At 54.4% G+C, this 21433-nt stretch overlaps 1 protein-coding gene across 1 annotated transcript; it reads left to right on the top strand.

Moving 5' to 3' along the window:
* Positions 1 to 1413: 1413 nt before the first annotated feature.
* Positions 1414 to 16853, top strand: LOC308347013 (TRIO and F-actin-binding protein-like; the record flags this gene model as incomplete). The annotated part of the gene is made up of 7 exons (XM_080810193.1): positions 1414 to 1507; positions 2613 to 2773; positions 7452 to 7591; positions 9140 to 9335; positions 10319 to 10487; positions 14224 to 15161; positions 15348 to 16853. The coding sequence occupies 7 exons, from the start codon at positions 1414 to 1416 to the stop codon at positions 16851 to 16853; spliced, it is 3204 nt and encodes a 1067-aa protein (XP_080666319.1).
* Between the last annotated feature and the right edge of the window lie 4580 nt (positions 16854 to 21433).

Below are 21433 nucleotides of genomic sequence, written 5' to 3'. Positions count from 1 at the left end.
ACCCTGGCAAATTAATTGTCCTTAGTTGCTGTGAAATGAAGATCTTGGTAGTTAACTCTTTGGGTTACTGTATCCTAATGAATGTGAAGACTTTGGAACAGGGGCCAGTACATAGTACAGAATAAATATTATCTTAAAAAGGGGGCAGGGGTGCCTGGGTGGCTCAGTGGGTTAAGCCTCTGCTTTCGGCTCAGGTCATGATCTCAGGGTCCTGGGATCGAGCCCCACATCGGGCTCTCTGCTTGGCGGGGAGCCTGCTTCCTCCCCTCTCTCTGCCTGCCTCTCTGCCTACTAGTGATCTCTGTCTGTCAAATAAATAAATAAAATCTTTTAAAGGGGGGGGGCGCAGATTTAAAACAAAAAAAAAAAAAAAAAGGAGAGTTGCGCATTTTGTGAGTGAGTTCTGCATCAGTGGAAGCGAGCGAATGGAGGCTGAAAACCCCTGGGCATTTCGTTTCATCCCGGCAGGTACTACTACTCTTCCCATTTTACAGATAGGAAAACTGAGGCACAGAAAATTTAAGTCTCTAGCCCAACATCTGGAGTAAGGTCAGTCCAGGGAACCGTATCGAGAATGCACCGGCGGGAAAGAGATCAGAGGGAGCCAGGCCCATTAGTGCCAGCCCTCTAAAGGGTCCCCTGGGAGCCTTGACCCAGCAGCGGCTCAGGCTAGACGTGCGGCCGGTCCCGCGCTCAGAGGCATCTGGGCACCGCCCGCCTCCGCCCCGCCCCTTGCCCTCGGGTTGCCCAATCCTGCAGCCTTTATGTAAATGAGGCGCCTAGATCGAGCCTATGCAAGAACGGCAGGGGAGTGGTCTTCGTCCACCTCCCGGGCAACGTTCTGATTCATTGTTAAAATAGAAGCTGTGACCCCAGCACCCCACCCCGGCACCCCCTGTGCGTGGAAACCGGAGCCGAGGTCAGTAGTACTGCGCCGCAGAAAGGGGGGACGGGGGCGGAGAGAAGACGCTACTGGGGTAAGGTAGAGGGGCGAGGCATACGGAGAGGGACTGGGTGACCCGCTGGAGAGGTCCAGGAGTCCATTCTCCGGGTGGGGCATGAGTGTCCGCCGAAGGTTTTTCATTGTTACAGCCACACCTAATGTGCATTTTAGAGGATTCTGCCAATCGGTTGGGGATAAGGAGGAGGAGGAAGCGGGAGCAGTGAGGGGCACGTGAAACAGAGCCCCCAACAGCCCCCAGGGAAATGAGCCGCCCTCTCTGTCTCAGGCGATGGTCCTTTATGTGGTCAGAGCAGGAAAGAACCGCCCAAGCTGGGCGGGACCGGTGCGGGCCCCCTCCGCCGCTGGGGCAGGGTCGGCGTGGGGAGATGATGGCCCAGGGAGGATCCAGGGGCCAGTGGGTACCCCTCTCACACACACACACACTGGCTCCTGCCACCTCCCCAGGTCTGATGGTGGAGAAGCCGGGAACCTTCGCCCTGGCTGCCCCATGGGTGGATGTGAAATTCCGCAGGTCTCAGCTGAGATTGGCCACCAAGGCCTTATGTTGGAGGAAACTCACCAGGTGAGGACCGGTGTGTGGGCAGATGACCTGGGGGCACCGCAGGGTGCTTAGGGTTTGGGGATATGGATTCATCTGTGCCACTCGCCTCCTGGGGCTCTCTGTGAGCAAGGAAGGCATCTTCAAGTCACTCTTTTATTGGGGTCTACCCCTTCTCCCCCATCCCAGGACATGCCCCTGGAGCCTTCAGTGGCCTCACCCAGATGGGAGGGCCCTGTGCTCAAGCCAGAGCACCGGGGATTCTTTTTGGCTAAGCCGTGCTGTGTGACCTGAGGTTGTTCACGTTTGTCCATGACTTTGTCCTCAACTCTGAAAATACCTGCTGGCCTTTTGCTTTACTCCCAGCGTTGCCCAAGGAACCTGTGTGAACTGGTGCTGTGATCCAGCGCCCCTCATTTCCCCCTCCGAGAGGGTGGGGAGGGACACAGACCTGGGCTGGAATCCAGATCAGCCCCTGGGACCTAGAGCAAGGTGTGGACCCTCGGTGAGACTTAGTTGCTTCGTCTGAGATTGGCATTGACTTTATCTACAATGTGGGGTAACTGTGAGGCCAGGGTCCTCAAACTTTGGGTTGCATTACATCGCCTGGGAAACTTGTTGTAAATGCACAACCCCAGGCCTCACCTCCAAGAGATTCTCACTGGGTGGCTCTGGGGAGGGAATTGGGAATATGTTTTTATTTATTTATTTATTTATTTTTTAAAGTAATCTCTTTGCCCAACGTGGGGCTCAAACTCACAACCCCCAGTTCAAGAGTCGCTGCTCCAACGACTGAGCCCGCCAGGAGCTCTAGGAACGAGCATTTTATGAGCAGCTCAGCTGAGTCTAATGCAGTGTCCTTGGAACACACTCTGAGCAGCACTGCAATGATGACTAGAAATCTCGGGGCAAGTGCTTGGCAGAGTGCCTGGTGCATAGTAGGTGCTTAATGAGTGTTTACCGAGTGAATGGATGAACAGCTACATGAGTGGATGGATAACCTTATTTCCTTAGTCCTTATCTGTCTGAGGGCAGCTAAGGCTGGGTTCTGGGGGCGCTGCCAGCCAATTACCTGGGCCTTGCCCTCTCCCCCCGCCCCATTCTTCCCAGGTCCCCCCATAGCATCGCAGGAGCTACTTAAGCCTGACTTAACCAATATGCAGGAAGACACTGGGAATGCCCCGTGTGAACACTCTGAGGCCAACGTGCTTGCCCAGAGCGGCTGTCAAAGCTGCTTCTACCCCGAGGAGGCCCACAGACCAAGGCAGGAGGTAGGCCCGGCTTTCCTGAGTGGTTGTGGTGGTCTGGGATGGGGGTATCCGTGACAGGCTGCGCCTGGTGGGCCACTAACTTGTCGCGGAACACAGACACCGAACCGAGAGGTTCTGCCCTCTGTACGATGAGCTGGTAAGACCACGTCGTGTTTCCCAAGTGCAAGTCATTCTCCTTCTGCTTTTGCGATTTTTTGCCAAGGCCTCATGTAATCTAGTACTTATTTTATTCTTCTTTTTTTTTTTAGATTTTATTTTTATTTGTTTATTTGAGAGAGAGAGAATGAGAGAGAGGGAGAGAGCATGAGAGGGGAAAGATCAGAGGGAGAAGCAGACTCACTGCTGAGCAGGGAGCCTGATGTGGGACTTGATCTCAGGACTCCAGGGTCATGACCTGAGCTGAAGGCCATTGTTTAACCAACTGAGTCACCCAGGCGCCCCTTATTTCATTATTCTTAAAATAAACACCACTCCTTTTTTTTTTTTTTTTAAGATTTTATCAATTTATTTGACAGAGACCACAAGTAGGCAGAGAGGCAGGGAGGGGGGGTGGGAAGCAGGCTCCCCAGTGAGCAGAGATCCCAATGCGGGGCTCGATCCCAGGACCCTGGGATCATGACCTGAGCTGAAGGTAGAGGCTTTAACCCACTGAGCCACCCATGCGCCCCAATAAACACCCTTCTTAAAAAAATTTATACTAAAACAAAACTTTATGTCATCACCACAAATAGGAGACCAGGAGCATATCCTTTGTATAGAAGGTGAAAAGGGAAGAAAGAAAAGGAAGAAAATCAGAAATGTCATTAAATTCTAACTAGAGAGTGTTGTCAGCTGAAGGCTTTAAGCCTGAGTCTTGCTGTCTTTCTTTATTTGTTTTTAAGATTTTATTTATTTATTTGACAGACAGAGATCACAAGTAGGCAGAGAGAGAGGAAGGGAAGCAGGCTCCCTGCTGAGCAGAGAGCCCGATTTGGGGCTCGATCCCAGGATCCTGGGATCATGACCTGAGCCAAAGGCAGAAGCTTTAACCCACTGAGCCACCCAGGCGCCCCACTGTCTCTCTTTAAAAAGAGAGATTGGGGGCACCTGGGTGGCTCAGTTGGTTAAGCAGCTGCCTTCAGTTCGGGTTATGGTCCCGGAGTCCTGGAATCGAGTCCCTCATCGGGCTCGCGGTTCCACGGGGAGTCTGCTTCTCCCTCTGACCTTCTCCTCTCTCATGCTCTCTCTCACTGTCTCTCTATCAAATAAATAAATAAAATCTTTAAAAAAATAAAAAGAGAGATTGGTAGGTGTTAGGGAGGCATTAAAGGTACCCCAGCATCTACAGGAGACTTTGTCCCTAGAGATACTGAAAGAGTGAAAGGGGAGGTGTTTTCTCACTTTGCCGTCTTCGTGGTCTTATGCCAAGCCCCGCTGTGTGTAAACCCAGAACTCCTGGTACAGAAGCTACGAGAAGCATGGGAGTGTGAGTCTCCATGGACCCCTTCAGGCTTGACCCCCCTCCCTCCCATGGCTCCCTCATTCCCAGCGGGTCCTGAGGCTCCTCCTGAGCCTGGCAGGCAGCTCCACGCGGGGCGTTAGGCTCCACGAGGTGGCCTTCGTAAGGAAGTTCCTGTTAGCTTCAGGGCCAGGCAAGCCAGAGTCCCAGTCCTAGGTTTGCCATTTACCAGCCTTGTGACCTGGTTCTTACTGTCTCTGGCTTCCCTCTCCTAACAGGGGAAGTGGGGCAACAGAGCCTTCTCACTGTGGCACCGTTTAGTCCAAGGACATGTGGCTAATTCAATACATGTTAGTTTCCTCTCTTCCTCCTTCCCGACCCAAAAAATAAACCTGGGAGAGAATTTTCTACACGTCCTGATACCTCCAAGAATAGCTCTCTCCCCTCAGTGCCAAGTTCAGAGAAACATGCCCCGCCAGTCCGTCTCTGACGCCCGTGCCCTTCTGCAGCAGGTGGGGAGACGCCAAGTGTGGAACTGGGAGAAACTTGGATTCAGACAGGTCTGAGTTCTAGGGTCAGTCCGGGCTGAGACTTCAGGCCAGCTTCTGTGTTCGCACATAAAGACCAGGTGCCTAAAATGTGCCAGGCGTTATGCTACCCAGGAATATGCAGATGTGGGCCCAGGTCCCAGGGCAGCCCTCTCCCTGAGGCTTGCTCTAGCTCCCTTAGGAGTCTGGGTGCTGGATGCCTCCCTTCTCTGCTCTCAGCTGAGCCTCCCCCAGGCCAGGGTGGTGAGTGGTTACCCCTGGAAATCAGGAAGCCTGGACCAGACCACAGACAGGATCTGTAGAGGGAGGATGGTCTAGGTGGGAGGGTCCTGCTGTCTACCAGGCACCACACATCCCTTTTGAATGTATTTATTCTTTTTTTTTTTTTTAAAGATTTTATTTATTTATTTGACAGAGAGAGATCACAGTAGACAGAGAGGCAGGCAGAGAGAGAGAGAGGGAAGCGGGCTCCCTGCTGAGCAGAGAGCCCGATGTGGGACTCGATCCCAGGACCCTGAGATCATGACCTGAGCCGAAGGCAGCGGCTTAACCCACTGAGCCACCCAGGCGCCCTATTCTTTTTTTTTTTAAGATTTATTTATTAATTTGAGAGAGAGAGAGAGAGCATGAGCTGGGGGAGGGGCAGAGAGAGAGAGGGGGAGAGAGAATCCCAAGCAGACTCCCCGCTGAGCTGGTAGCCCGACAAGGGGCTTGTCATGGGGTTCTTCCGGGGGTTCGATCCCAGGACCCTGAGATCCTGACCTGAGCCCAAACCAAGAGGTGGATATGCTCAACGGACCGAACCACCCAGGAGCCCTTTCACTGTATTTTAACATTCTATAGATTTAACACTAATAAAATTCTATTTAATGTCTTCATATTATTTATTATATTGGAGATGTGCAGACCAGGCACTGTTCTCCGTCCTTTACAAATACTGACCCATTTAATCCTCCTGACATCCCTAGGAGGGATCTTATCATTCCAGTTTTGGAAATGAGAAAACCAGGCTCAGAGAGGGAAACCACCAGGCTGAGGTCACCCAGCTGGGAAGTGGAGGCGCCAGGATTGGGCCTGATGTCTGTCTGAGGCCAGAGCCCGTGCTGACCCGCCAGACGGGAAATCAGAGCCAGGGACTGGCAGTGGGGCCCGCTCAGGCGGGCAGTGGGCAGCAATGGGGGCTGGGGGTGGAAGCAGGGTGGAGGTGCCGTGACAGGCTGGGGGTCCTGCTTGGGCCCAGCTGGGCCGGACCCCTTGGTGGTACCCAGCTAGCTGCTTCCTCGCTCATGTGGCAAGGTCCCCAGGGCGGCCAAGGCGCCAGGCTGGGCTGTGGATCTGACACCTCCCACTGTCGAGTTGTGATCAGAATCTGGCTCCAGGGCAGGGGGCGAAACTGAACCCGCACGGGCCTCCTCTGGCTTGGATGGCCCTGCAGACGCCCTGGGCCCACTCCTTGGCACCGTCCAGGGGTCCACTCACAGGGGCTTTCTCGGAACTCGGGGCGCCGGTGCCCACCCTACCCCGTGGCCGGGCTGTAGCCTCAGCCCTGAGCGCTGAGCTCCGGGGTCCCTGGGGAGCCCGCGCCCAGGCTCCCCCCCCCACCCCACGCCGGGCTCTCAGGTGAGCGGCGGGGATCATGTTCCTGCGGTTTCATGTCCCGCATTGTTCTTGGCTGGGCCCCGGCTTATGAAAGAGTAATGAGGGGCCCCTGCTCGCAGCCGGCCCCCTCTAAGGTTTCCGCTGCCTCGGCTGCCGCCGCCACGGCCCAGAGTCGGGGCCTGGGAGGGCGGCAGCGTGGGGGCCTGAGCCGGAGCCCCCCGGGGACGAGGGTGCTGACAGCCGCCAGCCGCCACCGCCGGAGCCCGCCGCCCAGGTAACCTGAGAGGAGGCGGGGTGCAGGGTGCCTCGGCCACCGGCTCCCACCACCAGGGAGGGCCTGCCACCCCAGCGACGTGGGGAGGAATGGGGGGGCCCTCCCGCAGGTGAGCTACCGCCGTTCCCCCCGGGTGAGCCCGGCAGGTGCCTCTGCAGGTGTGGCCTGGCCGAGGGCGGGCAGGGGAGAGAAGGGCCACCGACTCAGGGCCCCACCTCCACCCCCAGGGCCTGGACCCTCCTGCCCTGAGCCCCCTGTGTCCCCTGCGTCCCCTGGAGCAGGGCCAACCTCCCCTTCTGAGGTCTTCCTTTCCCATCCCCTCAGACTTCCTCTTTCTCCCTCAGACCCTTTCCTGAGCTCTCCAGGTGGGCTTCGCCCCTCCTCCTCATGCTCTGCCCTTGACCTTGTCTTCCAGGTGCAGAAGACCCGTTTGAGCCCCTTTGTTTCCTTCACACCCTCTGGCACACACGCACATGCACCGACACACATGTAGAAATAAGCTCACGTGCATTAGGGTGCTCCCCCGCCGCCTTGCAGACACATGCACGTGTGCACGTTTGCACACCCACAGGCCTTTCTACGCACACCTACCTGTACACACACGTGTGCTTGCACACACTCTGTGCCTCTGCCAGCCCCCGGCTTGGGTCCCCAGAGGCGCTGCCGGCCTGATGGACAGCTCTCCTTGAGAAGCCTGAGATCCCAGGAGGAGATGCCCGGACACTCTTCTCTGTGGCCTGCTGGGGGGAGGGGCTGCGCAGGGGGAGGGGAACCCCCACGTGGGCCAGGAGCTGCCTCCTCTCTCCAACTCTGCCCCAGGAGCCGGGGAGCCCTCCCAGTGCTGAGCCGCCTTACTGTGACCTGCCTCGCCGCCCACCTGCCTCTGAGGACCCTCCCTGTTCCTCAACCTCCGGCTGCCCGTCTGTGGTGGGCCCGGGCCTTGGACCAGGGCTGCAGAGGTAGGTAGAGCCACAGGGCTTGGGGAGGGGCTTCCTAGGGGAGGATGCCCTCACCCACACCACCCTTCACCCCTTTGCGATGGTGGCGGCCGCGGGCATGGGTCACATGGGCGGGTCACGCAGCCTGGGCATAGGCCAGCAGTGGGCATGGTCCTTAGGCCCTAGCTGAGTTTGCTCCAGGGAATGGAGCAGCCCAGCACCCACCCTTCAGGGGGCAAGGCCCCCCGGCCCGCTCACGTTTCCTGGTGTCTTTGGTACAGCTTTAAAAGATCAAACAGGCGAGCGCTTGACCGCGAGGTGCTCTGGGCTCTGGGATTTCCTCCACTCCAGGACTGAGCCGAGCTGAAGTCCCTCTCGGAGGCCACGGTGCCTTGGGAGGGCATGGCCGAGGGCCCACAAACCTGGGTTCCATCCTCAGCTCCATCCCTGATGGCCTAAGGGAATAAGTCGTTCCCTCCTTAATGCCTCGGTTTCCCTGTTTAACAAATAGGAGGTATTGAATCAAATCAGCTTTGCTTTGGGAACATGTATGCCTCACAGACAGGTATTACTTAAAAAAACCAAAACCAGCTCTGCTATCGAGTATGTTTCAGAAAGTCCAGGATAAACGAATTTGAATATCTTTCTTGCAGGACTTGTCAGAACCTTTAGTTTGCTAGCAGGCCTTGTGCTTTTGGGTAGGGAGGTAGAAGTGTGCCATACGTCCCAAACTCATCTGACCACAGACCTCTTTTTGAGGGCCGTCATCCCTTTCCATTTCGTAGGTTGACCCGTGGGTCACTCTTTGGGGACACTGCCATCTGTAAGCCTACCTGGGCCTGTGGCCATCCTGACTGCCTTCTCTAAAGCAGGGCTTTCTCGGGGGCGCCTGGGTGGCTCAGTGGGTTGAGCCTCTGCCTTTGGCTCGGGTCATGATCCCGGGGTCCTGGGATCGAGCCCCGCGTCGGGCTCTCTGCTCGGCGGGGAGCCTGCTTCCCTTCCTCTTTCTCTGCCTGCCTCTCTCCCTGCTCATGATCTCTGTCTGCCAAATGAATAAATAAAATATTTTTAAAAAAAAATAAAGCAGGGCTTTCTCTCGCCACTCCCTCCCTTGGCATCCAGACTGGTGACCCTGTCATTACCCCTGGAGCTCTGCAACCTCTTGAAGCCGCCTGCAGCCCAGTACACCTGTCATCTCACTTTTACTGAGCTTGGGGTGGGGGGGGGGGTCCCACTCCTGCTCCAGTGACAGAGGATTGGCTCTGGGATCACAGGCATGGTTCACCATGCAGCTCTCCCCCTTCCTAGCTCTGTGACCTTGGCCAGTCCCTTGAGCTCTCTGAGCCTCAGTGTCTTCATCTGTAAAATGGGTGCCATGACACATATTTCAAAGGGACACTGTTACAACTGAATGAGGCCGTCCGTATGAAGAGTCCAGCACAGCGAGGCCTGAGTGTTTGCTCCCTCCTTTGGTCTAGTGTGAGGTGTGTGTGTACCTGGCTGGGGGTATTGCTCCCTAATTCCCATGACTTTTGGGGGAAGAAGTCATAGGTCTGTCTCTTCCCCCAGGGGTCTGTCAGCAGGGTCCTCAGCAGAGGTCCCCACTACCACCTCCGGGAGCCAGAGCCAGGAATTGGAGGCAGGACCCTCTCTGGAGGGTCTGGCCTCCTGCCTGGGTGGCAGCTTTGACGAAGGCCTTGACTCTGGCGCCAGCTCCAGCCCTGACCACGACACCCCTGATGATACCAGCGACTCGTCCTCCGTGGTGAGCTGGGGAGGGCAAGATCGCCCCTCCGTGCCAGCCCTGGGGTCCCACCCAAACCTCCAGACAATCCTCTTACACCAGGGAACTGGGCCACGGCCCTTGAAGACTTATCTGGCTCCTTGGGCCGCCTGGACCAACCGCCTGGGAGGGCCAGGGGTCTCTTCCATGAAAAGACAGAAGGAGTTTCAATGGGCAGGGAGATCCAGGTCAATCACCAATGGGGTCAGGGTGTCAAATACAGCGGGCCGGGATGTTGGGCATGCTGTCCAGAGCGAGGATGGGACTGGTTCTGGGCTTTGTCCTGGCCACACCCCTCTGAGCTCCATGACCAGCCCTGGCATAGATCTCTGGGGGACAGAGGAGAGGGAGCAGGCTGGGGAGCCTAGGCTGGGGGCCATTTGGCTGGGAGAAGAGAAGACTCGGGAACTTCCTGGGGTATTCGCCCCTCCAAGGGCTGTCGCAGGGCAGGAGAGGCAGGTTATCTGTGAGACCACCGAGGGGAAGTGATGGGATGGCAGGCGTGGGCTCAAGAAGGCTGACCACCCACTCTGAGGTAGAGACTTTCATGGCCCCATTCCAGGACAAGAAAACTGAGGCTCAGAGAAGGGAAGCAGCTTACCCGAGGCCACGTGTCTGGGAAGCAGAGGAGCAAGGCTTTGAACCCACTTCTGTGTGCGCCCTGGGGATGTCTCTGGGGACGCCTTTCTACCGCGGGAGTCCAAATGCCCTGGGCTCAAGTCCCCTCCCGCCTAAACCGTTTCCCAGCTGCGTGACTTTGGGCAAGTTCTTAGCTCTGACCTACATGCCTGCCTCAAGGGTTGATGGAAGATTAGCTAAGTTCAGCAAAGAGCCCCTCGGGGTCCTGAGTATACAGCAGGTGCTCTTCAGTGTCAAAGCCTTCCCCTTTATCTACCTATCTCCTGCTGGGAGCGCAGGTCCTAGGGGCTCCAAACACGCTTTCTCCTCCCTTCCCCCTCCCGCAGGACTGGAACACTGTTGGAAGGCAGGAGGAGGCCCCCAGCTGGGACGAGCTCACCGTGATGATCCCGAGGAAGCCCCAGGAAGGGCCAAGAGCCGACAGTGCCCGAAGGGCTCCATCTCTCCTCACCCGGTCTCCTGTGGGAGGGGACACTGCAGGCCAGAGAAAGGAAGGTGAGTCCTGGCTAGGCCAGCTTGGTCACTGTGACCACAGGTGTGGTGATGGCCTGGGGCCTGGCCAGATCTCCCTGGCCATCTGGGTCCCCCGGCACTTCTTACTTGGGTGACCTGAGTAACAACAGTACAATCCCCGTATAATTGTGGAGCAGCCACAGTGTGCCATGTGACCTGCTTTAAATACATCATCTCACAACTCGTTGGTTAGGATCAGGTTGCAATTGACAGAAACCAACTGAACATAAATGGAATAACTCACAGAAGTAAAAAAAAATTAGGCGGCTGTGACTTCAGGTATGGCTGGATCCAGGTGTTCAAATAGTATGAGAAATCTGGTCTCTGCTGTGTTTTCTTCTGCTTTGGCTTCATTCTCAGCCAGACCTTCCCCTGGTCGTGGCATGATGAGCCCCAGCAGGACCAGGCCATATCGTACCTACAGATCAGCTCCCAGGAAAGAGGGTACAGTCTTCCCAATAGGGTTTTCCCTGGGACCCAGTGTGGGTCCTGTGCCCAACCTGGTGATCAGGGATGGGGTCAGGCCCCAGTGCACACCTCATGGCCTGAGAGTGGGGATGGAGATTGCCTATAGGAAATCAGGGGGATTGTTTGCAGAGACAAGGAAAAGGCCACTGGGCAGGCCAAGCCCCCAGATGCCCATGACCTCGGTGAGCATCTCATAATGTGAGCCCGGTATGGGTGATGGGAGCACGTGGAACATGGGAGTCCAGGGGAGAGAGAAGGCTGATGTAGGGGGGCACCCACACTCTGACCCTCCCTCCAAACCTGTTTTTCCTGCTGTCTGTTCCATGTCACCACCATTCTGACGACTTAGGCCCCAAATCTTGTGTTCTCCTGATTTCACTATTTCTTCACCTTTGTATTCAATCCACGGTTCTGGTTAGCTTCACCTGCAGAGCACACCTCACATCTGTCCCCTTTTTGCCATCTGTACAAGTACTCCCTGGCCAAGCCACCAGTGCCCCTGCTGGGATTATCACCAGAGTCCCCTCCAAGCCTCCGGGTTCTGCCCGGCCCTCTCGGTCCATTCCCCACAGCAGCTGGAGCCTTTAAAAACATGAGGGGCGCTTGGGGGGCTCAATCGGTTATGCATCTGAGTTTTGATTTCGGCTCAGGTCATGTTCTCAGGGTCATGAGATCGAGCCCTGCATTAGGCTTCGTGCTGAGTATGGAGCCTGCCTGAGGTTCTCTCTCTCCCTCTGTGCCTTCCCCGCTCACATGCATGTGTGCTCCCTCTCTCTCTCTCTAAAAAAAAACAAACAAAAGCATGAATCAGATTTTATCACTGCCCCACGCCCACTGCCTGGCCCTCTCAGGCCCTGGGGAGAGGGTGCGTGGGAAGAAGTAAGATCACAGAGGAAAGAGGGAGCCAGATGTCTCCCTGGAGTGAGAGCGGCTAATAGGCAGTTGGGATTTTGTACGAAATACCTGCGTTCTTGCTTCTCATGCAGGGCAGTGGGGTGGAGGGGGACCATCACTCTGAGCCCTGCTTGATCAAAGGCAGTCTCGGAGGGACAGGCTACACAGAGCCCCGCCGGCCGGGGGACAGGACACGATGCCCCAGGACATCTGTAGACCCTGCCCTGTGTGTACATAGGGGCGCTGTGGGATAAAAGTCAGATTCTGGGGTTGGGGTGCGGTGGCCAGGCCAAAAGGGTTGCTCGAGATGGGCGGGCAAGGAAGAAGCCTGGTGGGGGGATGGTGACGCAGCAGTGAGGCCCTGGGAGTTGTGGAAGCCCAGCTCAGTCAGCCCTGCCTCAAGGGGCGAGGCAGGCGCTACAGGAGGAAGGAGCCTTTCCAGTGCGCTCAGCTCTTTGCTCGGCTGGGAGACACCGTGGAAAACTAGAAGGCGGGGACCCCTCCCCAGATGGAGCAGGGATGCCCGTAGGGGTGGCCAGAGCCTCACCAGCCATGGGAAATCCCTGGATTTTCTTCGAAATGCAGCTGGGAGGTCCTGATGTTTTTGCCATCTTTGATTTAGAGATAATTTTGGATTTATAGCAGAGCAGAGTGGCGAAGAGTCGAGAGAGTTTCCATGATACCCTTTGCCCGGTTCGCCTAATGTTGACATCTTACAAAAGCGAAGTCCGGCTATCAAAATTAAGAAATTAGCGTCGATATAGCACCACTGTCTAGACTATAGACTTTATGTGGGTTCGCCCATCTTTCCCACTAATGCCCCTCTGTGGTCCTGAGCTCCCATCCAGGACCCCCACTGAGTGGACACACCGTGTCTCCCAGTCTCCTCCAATCTGATAGCTTTCTGGTCCTTCCCTGTAAGCAGGGGTGATCTAGCCGGGTTTGCTTTTGGAAAGGATCTCCCTTAACGGGACGACGACCCAGGGCCCCCAGAGCAACCATCTAGGCAAGGGATGTGGGTGGTTGATGGGGTTGGGGGGCTAGGGGAACAGGATTTGGAACAACATGGGGCGTCAGTTCATCAGGCAACAATGAAAACTTGAAGTGCTGCTCTGTGCTTGGTTCTGGTTCCTTGCGAGGTGCTGGAAATTCAGACTTCAGGGACAGCAGCTCAGAAAGTTGAGAGGAAGCAGAGCTTTCCAAGCAGGAGGGGAGGCCATCTTAAGCATGGCCTTTATTTTATTTTATTTTTTAAGATTTTATTTACTTATCCGAGGGAGAGAGAGCGTGCGAGAGAGCTAGCCCAAGCTGAGGGGGCGGGGGGCGGGGAGGGTAGAGGGAAGGGGAGAGGCAAACTCCTCGCTAAGCAGGGATCCCAACACGGGGCTTGATCCCAGGACCCCGAGATCATGATCTGAGCCGAAGGCAGACGTTTAACCCACTGAGCCCCCCCGGGCGCCCCTTAAGCAAGACCTTTAATGAAAGCAGTCGTGGCTCCTTCTGGAGGAGGCCACCGTACTCTTTACTCCTCGCCTGAAGCTCTGGCCCAGGGACATGCACACAGCTGGGGGCCACCCCATGCTGGGTGACCAAAGGCCAAAGGGGCTGGAGGGGGACTGAGGTCATGGTGGTCCGTCCCTGGGGATGGGAGTTGTGAAGGGGTCCCTGTTTAGGGCAGTTGCAGTAATCTCTCTGACCAGGGCTGCTTACACTGTAATGTGCTTGCAAATCACCAGGGAATCTTATTAAAATGTAGATTCTCCGCAGTGCTCCCCAGGGTGGGCCCTGAGAGTCTGCATTTCTAGCAAACTCCCAGGTGAGGCCCACATTACAGGTTCACAAAAGCCTATCCCAGGCTCATGGCAGCCCCAAGAGCATCTGAGCCAGGAGCCTGTCTGGGTTTAAGGAATGGGAGTTTTCTAGAGCTATCACACATGATGGAACCTCATTAGAAGAGATATGGGGGGGAGTGTCTCAGAACCCCTTTGCAGGAAGTAGGATAGGGAAAGGGAAGTTGCTAGGTAGCTGCCGCCAGACCCACCTCTCCCGCTCTTGGGTCATGTGGGCGATTGTCCAAACCGCTCCGGGGACCCCCAGTCTATGTGCCCTTCCAGCTCTGGGAGCCTACCTCCCAGTGACCAGTCAGGCGGGATTTCCATCTCCAATTCTGAGTCTCAGCTTGAGAGAGGCCTTGGAGCTTTCTCCGATCGAACTCGCTCCAAGGGGTGGAGTCACTTGGCCTGGATCCTCTAAGAAGGGGCTCTGGGCTCTGCCTTCCTCATCTGTCCCAGGGGACAAAGAAAGGTCATGTGTGAGACCCCTCCCCGTACCTTGAACCAGCCTCTCCTCTCTCCAGACCCCTGCAGTGGGAGCAGAAGTGCCGGACAGCACTGGGCGAAGCTCCGGGGAGAAAGTGGGCACTTCCTGGAGCGGCACCGGTCGGCGCTAACCCAGGCTTCCCGTGCAACACTGCCGGGCGGACCCCGCAGTGCCACCCCCCAGGCTTCCTCTCTTCATCGTTCTGCCCAGAAGGACGCTGCCCAGACTGCTTCCACACAGGTCGATACCCCCCGAGCCTCCTCTCCCACACAAATCGCCCAACGGGACAAGCCCAGGACCTCATCCACCCAACAGGACATCCCCAGGACCACCTTCACACAGCACAACACCCCCAGAACCTCCTCTCCCTCAAGAATCACCCAACGAGATGACCCCAGAACCTCCTCCGTCCAACGAAGCAATCCTCGAGTTTCCTCTCCCACCAGAACCACCAGACAAGACAACTCTAGAACCTCTTCTGTCCAACACGACAACACTCAGACTTCTTTTCCCACGTGTACTCCTCAGAGGGACAATCCCAGAGGCTCCTCTCCCAACAGAACCACCCCGAGGGACAACTCCCGGGCATCCTGTCCCCAGCGGGACAATCCCAGAGGCTCCTCTCCCAACAGAACCACCCCACGGGACAACTCCCGGGCATCCTGTCCCCAACGGGACAATCCCAGAGGCTCCTCTCCCAACAGAACCACCCCGAGGGACAACTCCCGGGCATCCTGTCCCCAACGGGACAATCCCAGAGGCTCCTCTCCCAACAGAACCACCCCGAGGGACAACTCCCAGACATCCTGTCCCCAACGGGACAATCCCAGAGGCTCCTCTCCCAACAGAACCACCCCACGGGACAACTCCCGGACATCCTGTCCCCAACGGGACAATCCCAGAGGCTCCTCTCCCAACAGAACCACCCTGCGGGACAACTCCCGGGCATCCTGTCCCCAACGGGACAATCCCAGAGGCTCCTCTCCCAACAGAACCACCCTGCGGGACAACTCCCGGGCATCCTGTCTCCAACGGGACAATCCCAGAGGCTCCTCTCCCAACAGAACCGTCCCGAGGGACAACTCCCGGGCATCCTATCCCCAGCGGGACAATCCCAGAGGCTCCTCTCCCAACAGAAGCACCCAGCGGGACAACTCCCAGGCATCCTGTCCCCAGCGGGACAATCCCAGAGGCTCCTCTCCCAACCGAACCACCCAGCGGGACAACCCCAAAGCTTCTTGTATTCAACAGAACAACCCTAGAACCTCTTATAGTCAACGAGACAATCCACAGTCTTCCTCTCAACGGGACAACCCTGGAACATCCTCCCCTCGATGCTGCACAAAACGGGACCACCCTGGACCGTCATCTCCCCATCGCTCCACTCAACGGAACAATCCCAGGAATTCTTCTCCCCATCGTACTAACAAAGACATTCCCTGGGCCTCCTTTCCCCTCCGACCAACCCAGAGTGAAGGCCCCCGAACCTCTTCCCCATCTCGCTCCAAGCAAAGCGAGGTTCCCTGGGCCTCCATTGCCCTTCGGCCAACCCAAGGGGACAGGCCTCCTCAGACCTCATCTCCCACTAGGCCAGCCCAGCGCGACCCACCTCTGTCCTCCTCCGGATCTGCCCAGCGCAGCTCGCCATCTCAGGCTGCGTCCTCCTTCCATAACCCGGGCCCCCACAGTGCCTCGCGGACTTCTTCAGCTCTGTACCCTGCTACCCGCGGGGCACCCCAGACCTCTTCGGAGCCCTCCCAGCCTCCATGCTCTGTCTGTATCGGGCATCGGGATGCCCCTCGAGCTTCCTCACCTCCTCGCTACTTGCAACATGACCCCTTCCCCTTCTTCCCAGACCCCCATGCATCTGAGAGTGAGTTGCCCCACCACAACCCCCCCTACATACCTCCAGCCGTGTGCATTGGACACCGGGATGCCCCCCGGGCTTCCTCACCCCCCCGCCACACCCAGTTTGACCCCTTCCCCTTCCTCCCAGACACATCCGATACCGAGACTCAGTCCACCCAGCACGACCCTCCTCAGTTCCCCCCACCTGTGTGTATTGGGTACCGTGACGCACCCCGGGCCTCCTCTCCACCGCGCCAGCCCCCAGAGCCCTTCCTGTCATTCCAGGATCTTCCCAGGGCCAGCACTGAGAGCCTCGTCCCCTCCACAGACTCTCTGCACGAGCCCCCCCACATGCCCACCCCCGTGTGCATTGGGCACCGGGATGCGCCCTCTTTCTCGTCCCCACCACGCCAGGCCCCTGAGCCCTCCCTCTTCTTTCAGGATCTCCCAGGGACTAGTATGGAGAGCCTGGCCCCCTCCACTGACTCTCTGCATGGCTCCCCAGTGCTGCCTCCCCAAGTGTGCATCGGGCACCGGGATGCACCCCGAGCCTCCTCCCCACCCCGCCACCCCCCCAGTGACCTAGCATTCCTGGCACCGTCACCTCCACCAGGCAGCTCAGGGGGCTCCCGGGGCTCAGCAGCCCCTGGGGAGACCAGGCACAACCTGGAGAGGGAGGAGTACACCATGCTGGCAGACCTGCCCCCGCCCAGGAGGCTGGCGCAGAGGGAGCCAGGGCCCCAGTGCAGCAACGGCGGCCGCACCCGCAGCCCTGGCCGCGCGGAGGTGGAGCGCCTCTTCGGGCAAGAGCGCAGGTGAGCTCAGGGCGGGGCCAGCCAGGTGGGCTGGGGAAGAGGCTGAGTGGCAGGACAGGTGGAAGCTTCACAGGCTTAGGTTGGCAGATGGAAAGGGTTCGGACCCCCACCCTGCCACTGACTGGCTGTGTGACCTTGGGCAAGTCACTTCATCTCTGTTTCCACATTTTAGGAGGTTTTTTTTGGACAACTGAGTGATACTGTGTGTAGCCTAGTGGTTAAGAGCAAAGACAAGGGTCAGGCGGGCTGAGTTCAAATCCTGGGTCAAACCCATTCCCCAAACTATGTGACCTCGCGAAGTGATTTAACCTCCCTGAGCCTCAGTTTCCTCATCTGTAAAATGGGGAGAATATTAGTACAGTAATTTCAATAAGGTTAAATTCTCAAACCCTTTCTTTGATCCAGAATCATAGGTTTATTTTTTTTTTCCTTCTTACATGAGGGAAAAGAAAGTACTTATGATTTTTTTTTCCGCTTTAAAAAATTTTTTTAAAAATTCTTTTCTTTTCTTTTTTTTTTCTGCTTTAACCAAGAAAACTCATGGGTCACCTTGAACTTCAGAAAACAGAGATGTCAGTTTAAAATGAATGGCCAAAGCCACATATTTTAAATAAGAGAACTCCCAGAATTACAAATTTTGTAGAAGTTACATGTCAGTTTCATGGGACATGGCAACAGTGTCGGAAGTCCTTTCCATGTATACCGCAGTGTCCTTGGTCAGGAGGGACACAGAGGTGGTTGATGACCCAGAGCGTTGGCTTTGGCACAGCCGTGGGGAGGGAAAACATTTTCTCCCGATCTGGCTGAGATTCCTTTCTCTGGCAGTTGCAGCCTCAAGAGTTTTCAAGAACCGGGGCTGGAATTCCATGAGTTAAGGTTAAGAGAACCCAAAAAAGTAGGTCTGGAAGTCTCAAAACTTAGAGTGTATAATTCAGTGCATTATAGTGTGTTGACTGAGACAGTTTTGTAGCCACGCAAAACCTCATTTGAGAACTTTCCACCACCCCAGGAGCGGGTCATATTTTGCATTCCAGAATTTTTCTTTGTTTGCCTTGGGGCAATGTTTTCTCTTAGATTTGAATCTACTAGAGCAACCTTACCTCTGATTCTTCAAATTTCCTTCTCCAGTAAGTTTTATCCATTTACTACTACCCAGGTGACAACCTGTGGGGTCTCCATCATTAATGTAATTCTCTCTTTGGCCTTAAAAAAAACCACACACATACACACACATTTAAAAAAAATTTTTTTATTAATATATACTGTGTTATTTGCTTCGGGGGTACAGGTCTGTGAATCATCAGGCTTACACATTTCACAGCACTCACCATAGCACACACCCTCCCCAATATCCATCACCCAGCCACCCTCTCCCTACTGCCCCGCCTCCAGCAACCCTCAGTTTGTTTCCTGAGATTAAGAGTCTCTTATGGTTTGTCTCCCTCCCTTGTTCCATCTTGTTTCTTTTTTTCCCTCCCTACCTGCCATGACCCTCCACCCTGCCTCTCAAATTCCTCATATCAGAGAGATCATATGATAATTGTCTTTCTCTGATTGACTTCCTTCGCTTAGCACAATACCCTCTCGTTCCATGCACGTCGTTGCAAATGGCAAGATTTCGTGTTTTTTGATGGCTACGTAGTATTCCGTTGTATATATCTACCACATCTTCTTTATCCATTCATCTGTTGATGGACATCTGGGTTCTTTCCATAGTTTGGCTGTCGTGCACACACACACATTTTAATTTTTTTAGGGCAGCTTTAGGTTCATAGCAAAATTGAGTCGAAAGTACAGAGATTTCCCATTCAGACCCTGTCCCACCTATACATGCAGCATCCAACCCCCCCCACAACCCCGACTACAACAGTCCCTGCCAGAGTGGAGCGTTTGTTATAAACCCTGAACCTACATTGACACGTCATTATTACCCACAGTCCATACTTTACAGCAGGACTCCCTTCTGACAGGACACATTCTGTGTGTTTGGACAAATGTATAATGACATGTATCCACCGTTACGCTGTTACACAGAATATTGAACTGCCCTAAAAACCCCCATTTCTTTGGTCTTTTTATGATTACTATTTTTGGTCCAATATCAATTTGTTTACCTTCGATTTTATCTGATAATTCAGCAGGGACACTAAAGGTCTTTAAACCACAGTTATATTTTCTTCTTCTCCTTCTTTTTTTTTTTTTCCTTATGGGGATAACTTTGAGAGAGAGAAAGCGTTTATAATAGAAGTCAGGAATATGTTTATAATCTTGTTAACTGCTTAGTTATTTTTCCATAAATACTTATATTCATTTTATTTTACTCTTTTTAAAGTTGTTTGCCTTTTTAAAGCTTTATGGCAGTATAATTGATAGACAAGAAAAATTGCATACATTTCATGTCTACATTTTGGTGAAGTAAATTATCTACTTTTTAACCAAGGTTTTATAACTCTACCGAGGACTTAAAGTTTTTTTCTCTTGTATGGCACTTTTCCAAATAGAAAAACATTTGCTGTCTGAAGATGAAATTTTAAAACCTATTTAAATATCTGTAAGGGACTGATTGAAAGTTTTGAGTGGGTGGCTAGAGGACCATGCTTTTATGTTCTCCCATATGTTCATTCAACATGTGTTTATTGAGCATCTACTCTGTCTAAGCATTGCCTAACTGAGCCTGGAAAATTTCTCTTAACAGGCTATCACATTAAAGCATTAGGCGTTTTGGCTTGATGGCTTCATTTTTCTCCCCTAGTTGCCTTTGGAATCCCTTATCTTAGCATCATATAAATATTTTGTAATCTCTTGAATTTAAAACAGAGCCTTCATGGAATTTGCTAGACTTGATGCCTTTTGTTCTTTTTTTTTCTTAAGATTTTATTTATTTATTTGACAGACAGAAATCACAAGTAGGCAGAGAGGCAGATAGAGAAAGAGGGGGAAGCAGGCTCCCCGCTGAGCAGAGAGCCCGATGCAGGCCTCGATCCCAGGACCCTGAGATCATGACCTGAGCCGAAGGCAGAGGCTTTAACCCACTGAGCCACCCAGGCACCCTGCCTTTTGTTCTTTAATACCCCCTCTAAGTAGAATAGAGCCCATCCAAACCTCCAGAGGAAACACGTTTCCTTTGCCACACCAACACTGAGGAACAGGCAGCCCAAGGGGACGGGCTGTCCTTTGGCTTCTCAGAATGTTCTTGAATCCTTTCTTCCTATCTCTCGATTCCACATGGGGGAAACTTCTCAGAAGGGATGAGGGTCGGGCAAGCTGGAGTTTATATGGTGAGTGCTTCCATTCTCCTGTCTGCCCTGCACCGAGTGGTTTTCTCTATTCTCCTCCCCAACCGAGTCACGTTTGCGGCTTTCACTTTGTGGAGCCTCCAACACCTGGTTCTGGGGAAAACTCCCTCTGAGGCCTCAGATCTCGCAGAGCAAGGAACTCCCCTCATCTCAGATAGATTAAAAATGGAAGCGGATCAGGCAGCACTCAAACACAGAAGCCCTAACTCGGGGGGAGAGAAATTTGGTTTCTTGTGAGTCTACTGCTCAGAACTCAAAACAAAAACTTGACTTACTCTATGGGTATGATGTTTTTAAAAATATTTTATTTATTTATTTAAATGAGATCGAGAGTGAGTGAGCATGAGCAGGGGGAGATGCAGAGGGAGAGGGAGAAGCGGAATCCCCGCTGAGCGCAGAGCCTGACGTGGGGCTCCATCCCAGGACCCCAAGATCATGACCTGAGCCAAAGGCAGATGCTTAACCCACTGAGCCACCCCAGTGCCCCTATGGGTCTGATTCACGGCTACCCATTAAGCAAGACAATGAACTGGAACGAGGGACTTTTTACAGCTTAGATATTGGTTGTGGCAACAATGCCCGGAGTCCAGGCGTCTTAGAAGTGACATGTGCGTGGACGGTTTACGTTGGCCTTTCCAGGAATGTAGAGGATGTTTCTTCCTTCTGATCTTGCTCAGAGCTCTTTTATCGGCAGCTACGGTGGCCTGGGGTGTTCAAGGCTAAGTGCTAGAGCACTCTTAGTTAGGGAGCGGGAGGAAAGGCAGGCCTGGGAAATCCCAAACTCACCATGTGGACAGGAAAAGGGCAGTAAGAAGGGGATATGGGGGCACATAACTCTCTACATCTCCCCTCCTACCTCATGGGGTGCATGAGACAAACTGGGAAGGTCAAGGGCTTGGTACCTGGAACATAGGAAGTGCTCAGTTAGTGTTTGCTGTTACGATCATGTGTGCACAGTGCCTGGCACACAGTAGATGCTCAATAAATCTTAATCCCCACGAGGTCCAGTCTAAACTTTGTCTAGGGTTGAGTGGTGGGCTGCTCGTGGGGTGATGGTCAGAAACAGGAAGTATTAAGTGAGACAGGAGGCAGTCAAGGCCAAGGCTAAGCACCCCCCCCACACCTGTACTTAAACTTTTCCCCACTTCATCGCCTTCCGAGATAGATAGATTAGAGCGGTCAACCATCCTCATTTTTCAGAAGGGGAAACTGAGAACCTGAGAGGATCATCCCTTACTTGGGGCTCTTCAATGTGGTCATGGCAAGGCTCCCCAGTCTCCCACATCTC

Source organism: Martes martes (assembly GCF_963455335.1).
Source record: "Martes martes genome assembly, chromosome: 8".
In the NCBI taxonomy this organism is placed as follows: Eukaryota; Metazoa; Chordata; class Mammalia; order Carnivora; family Mustelidae; genus Martes; species Martes martes.
This window is presented reverse-complemented; position numbering and strand designations above follow the sequence as displayed.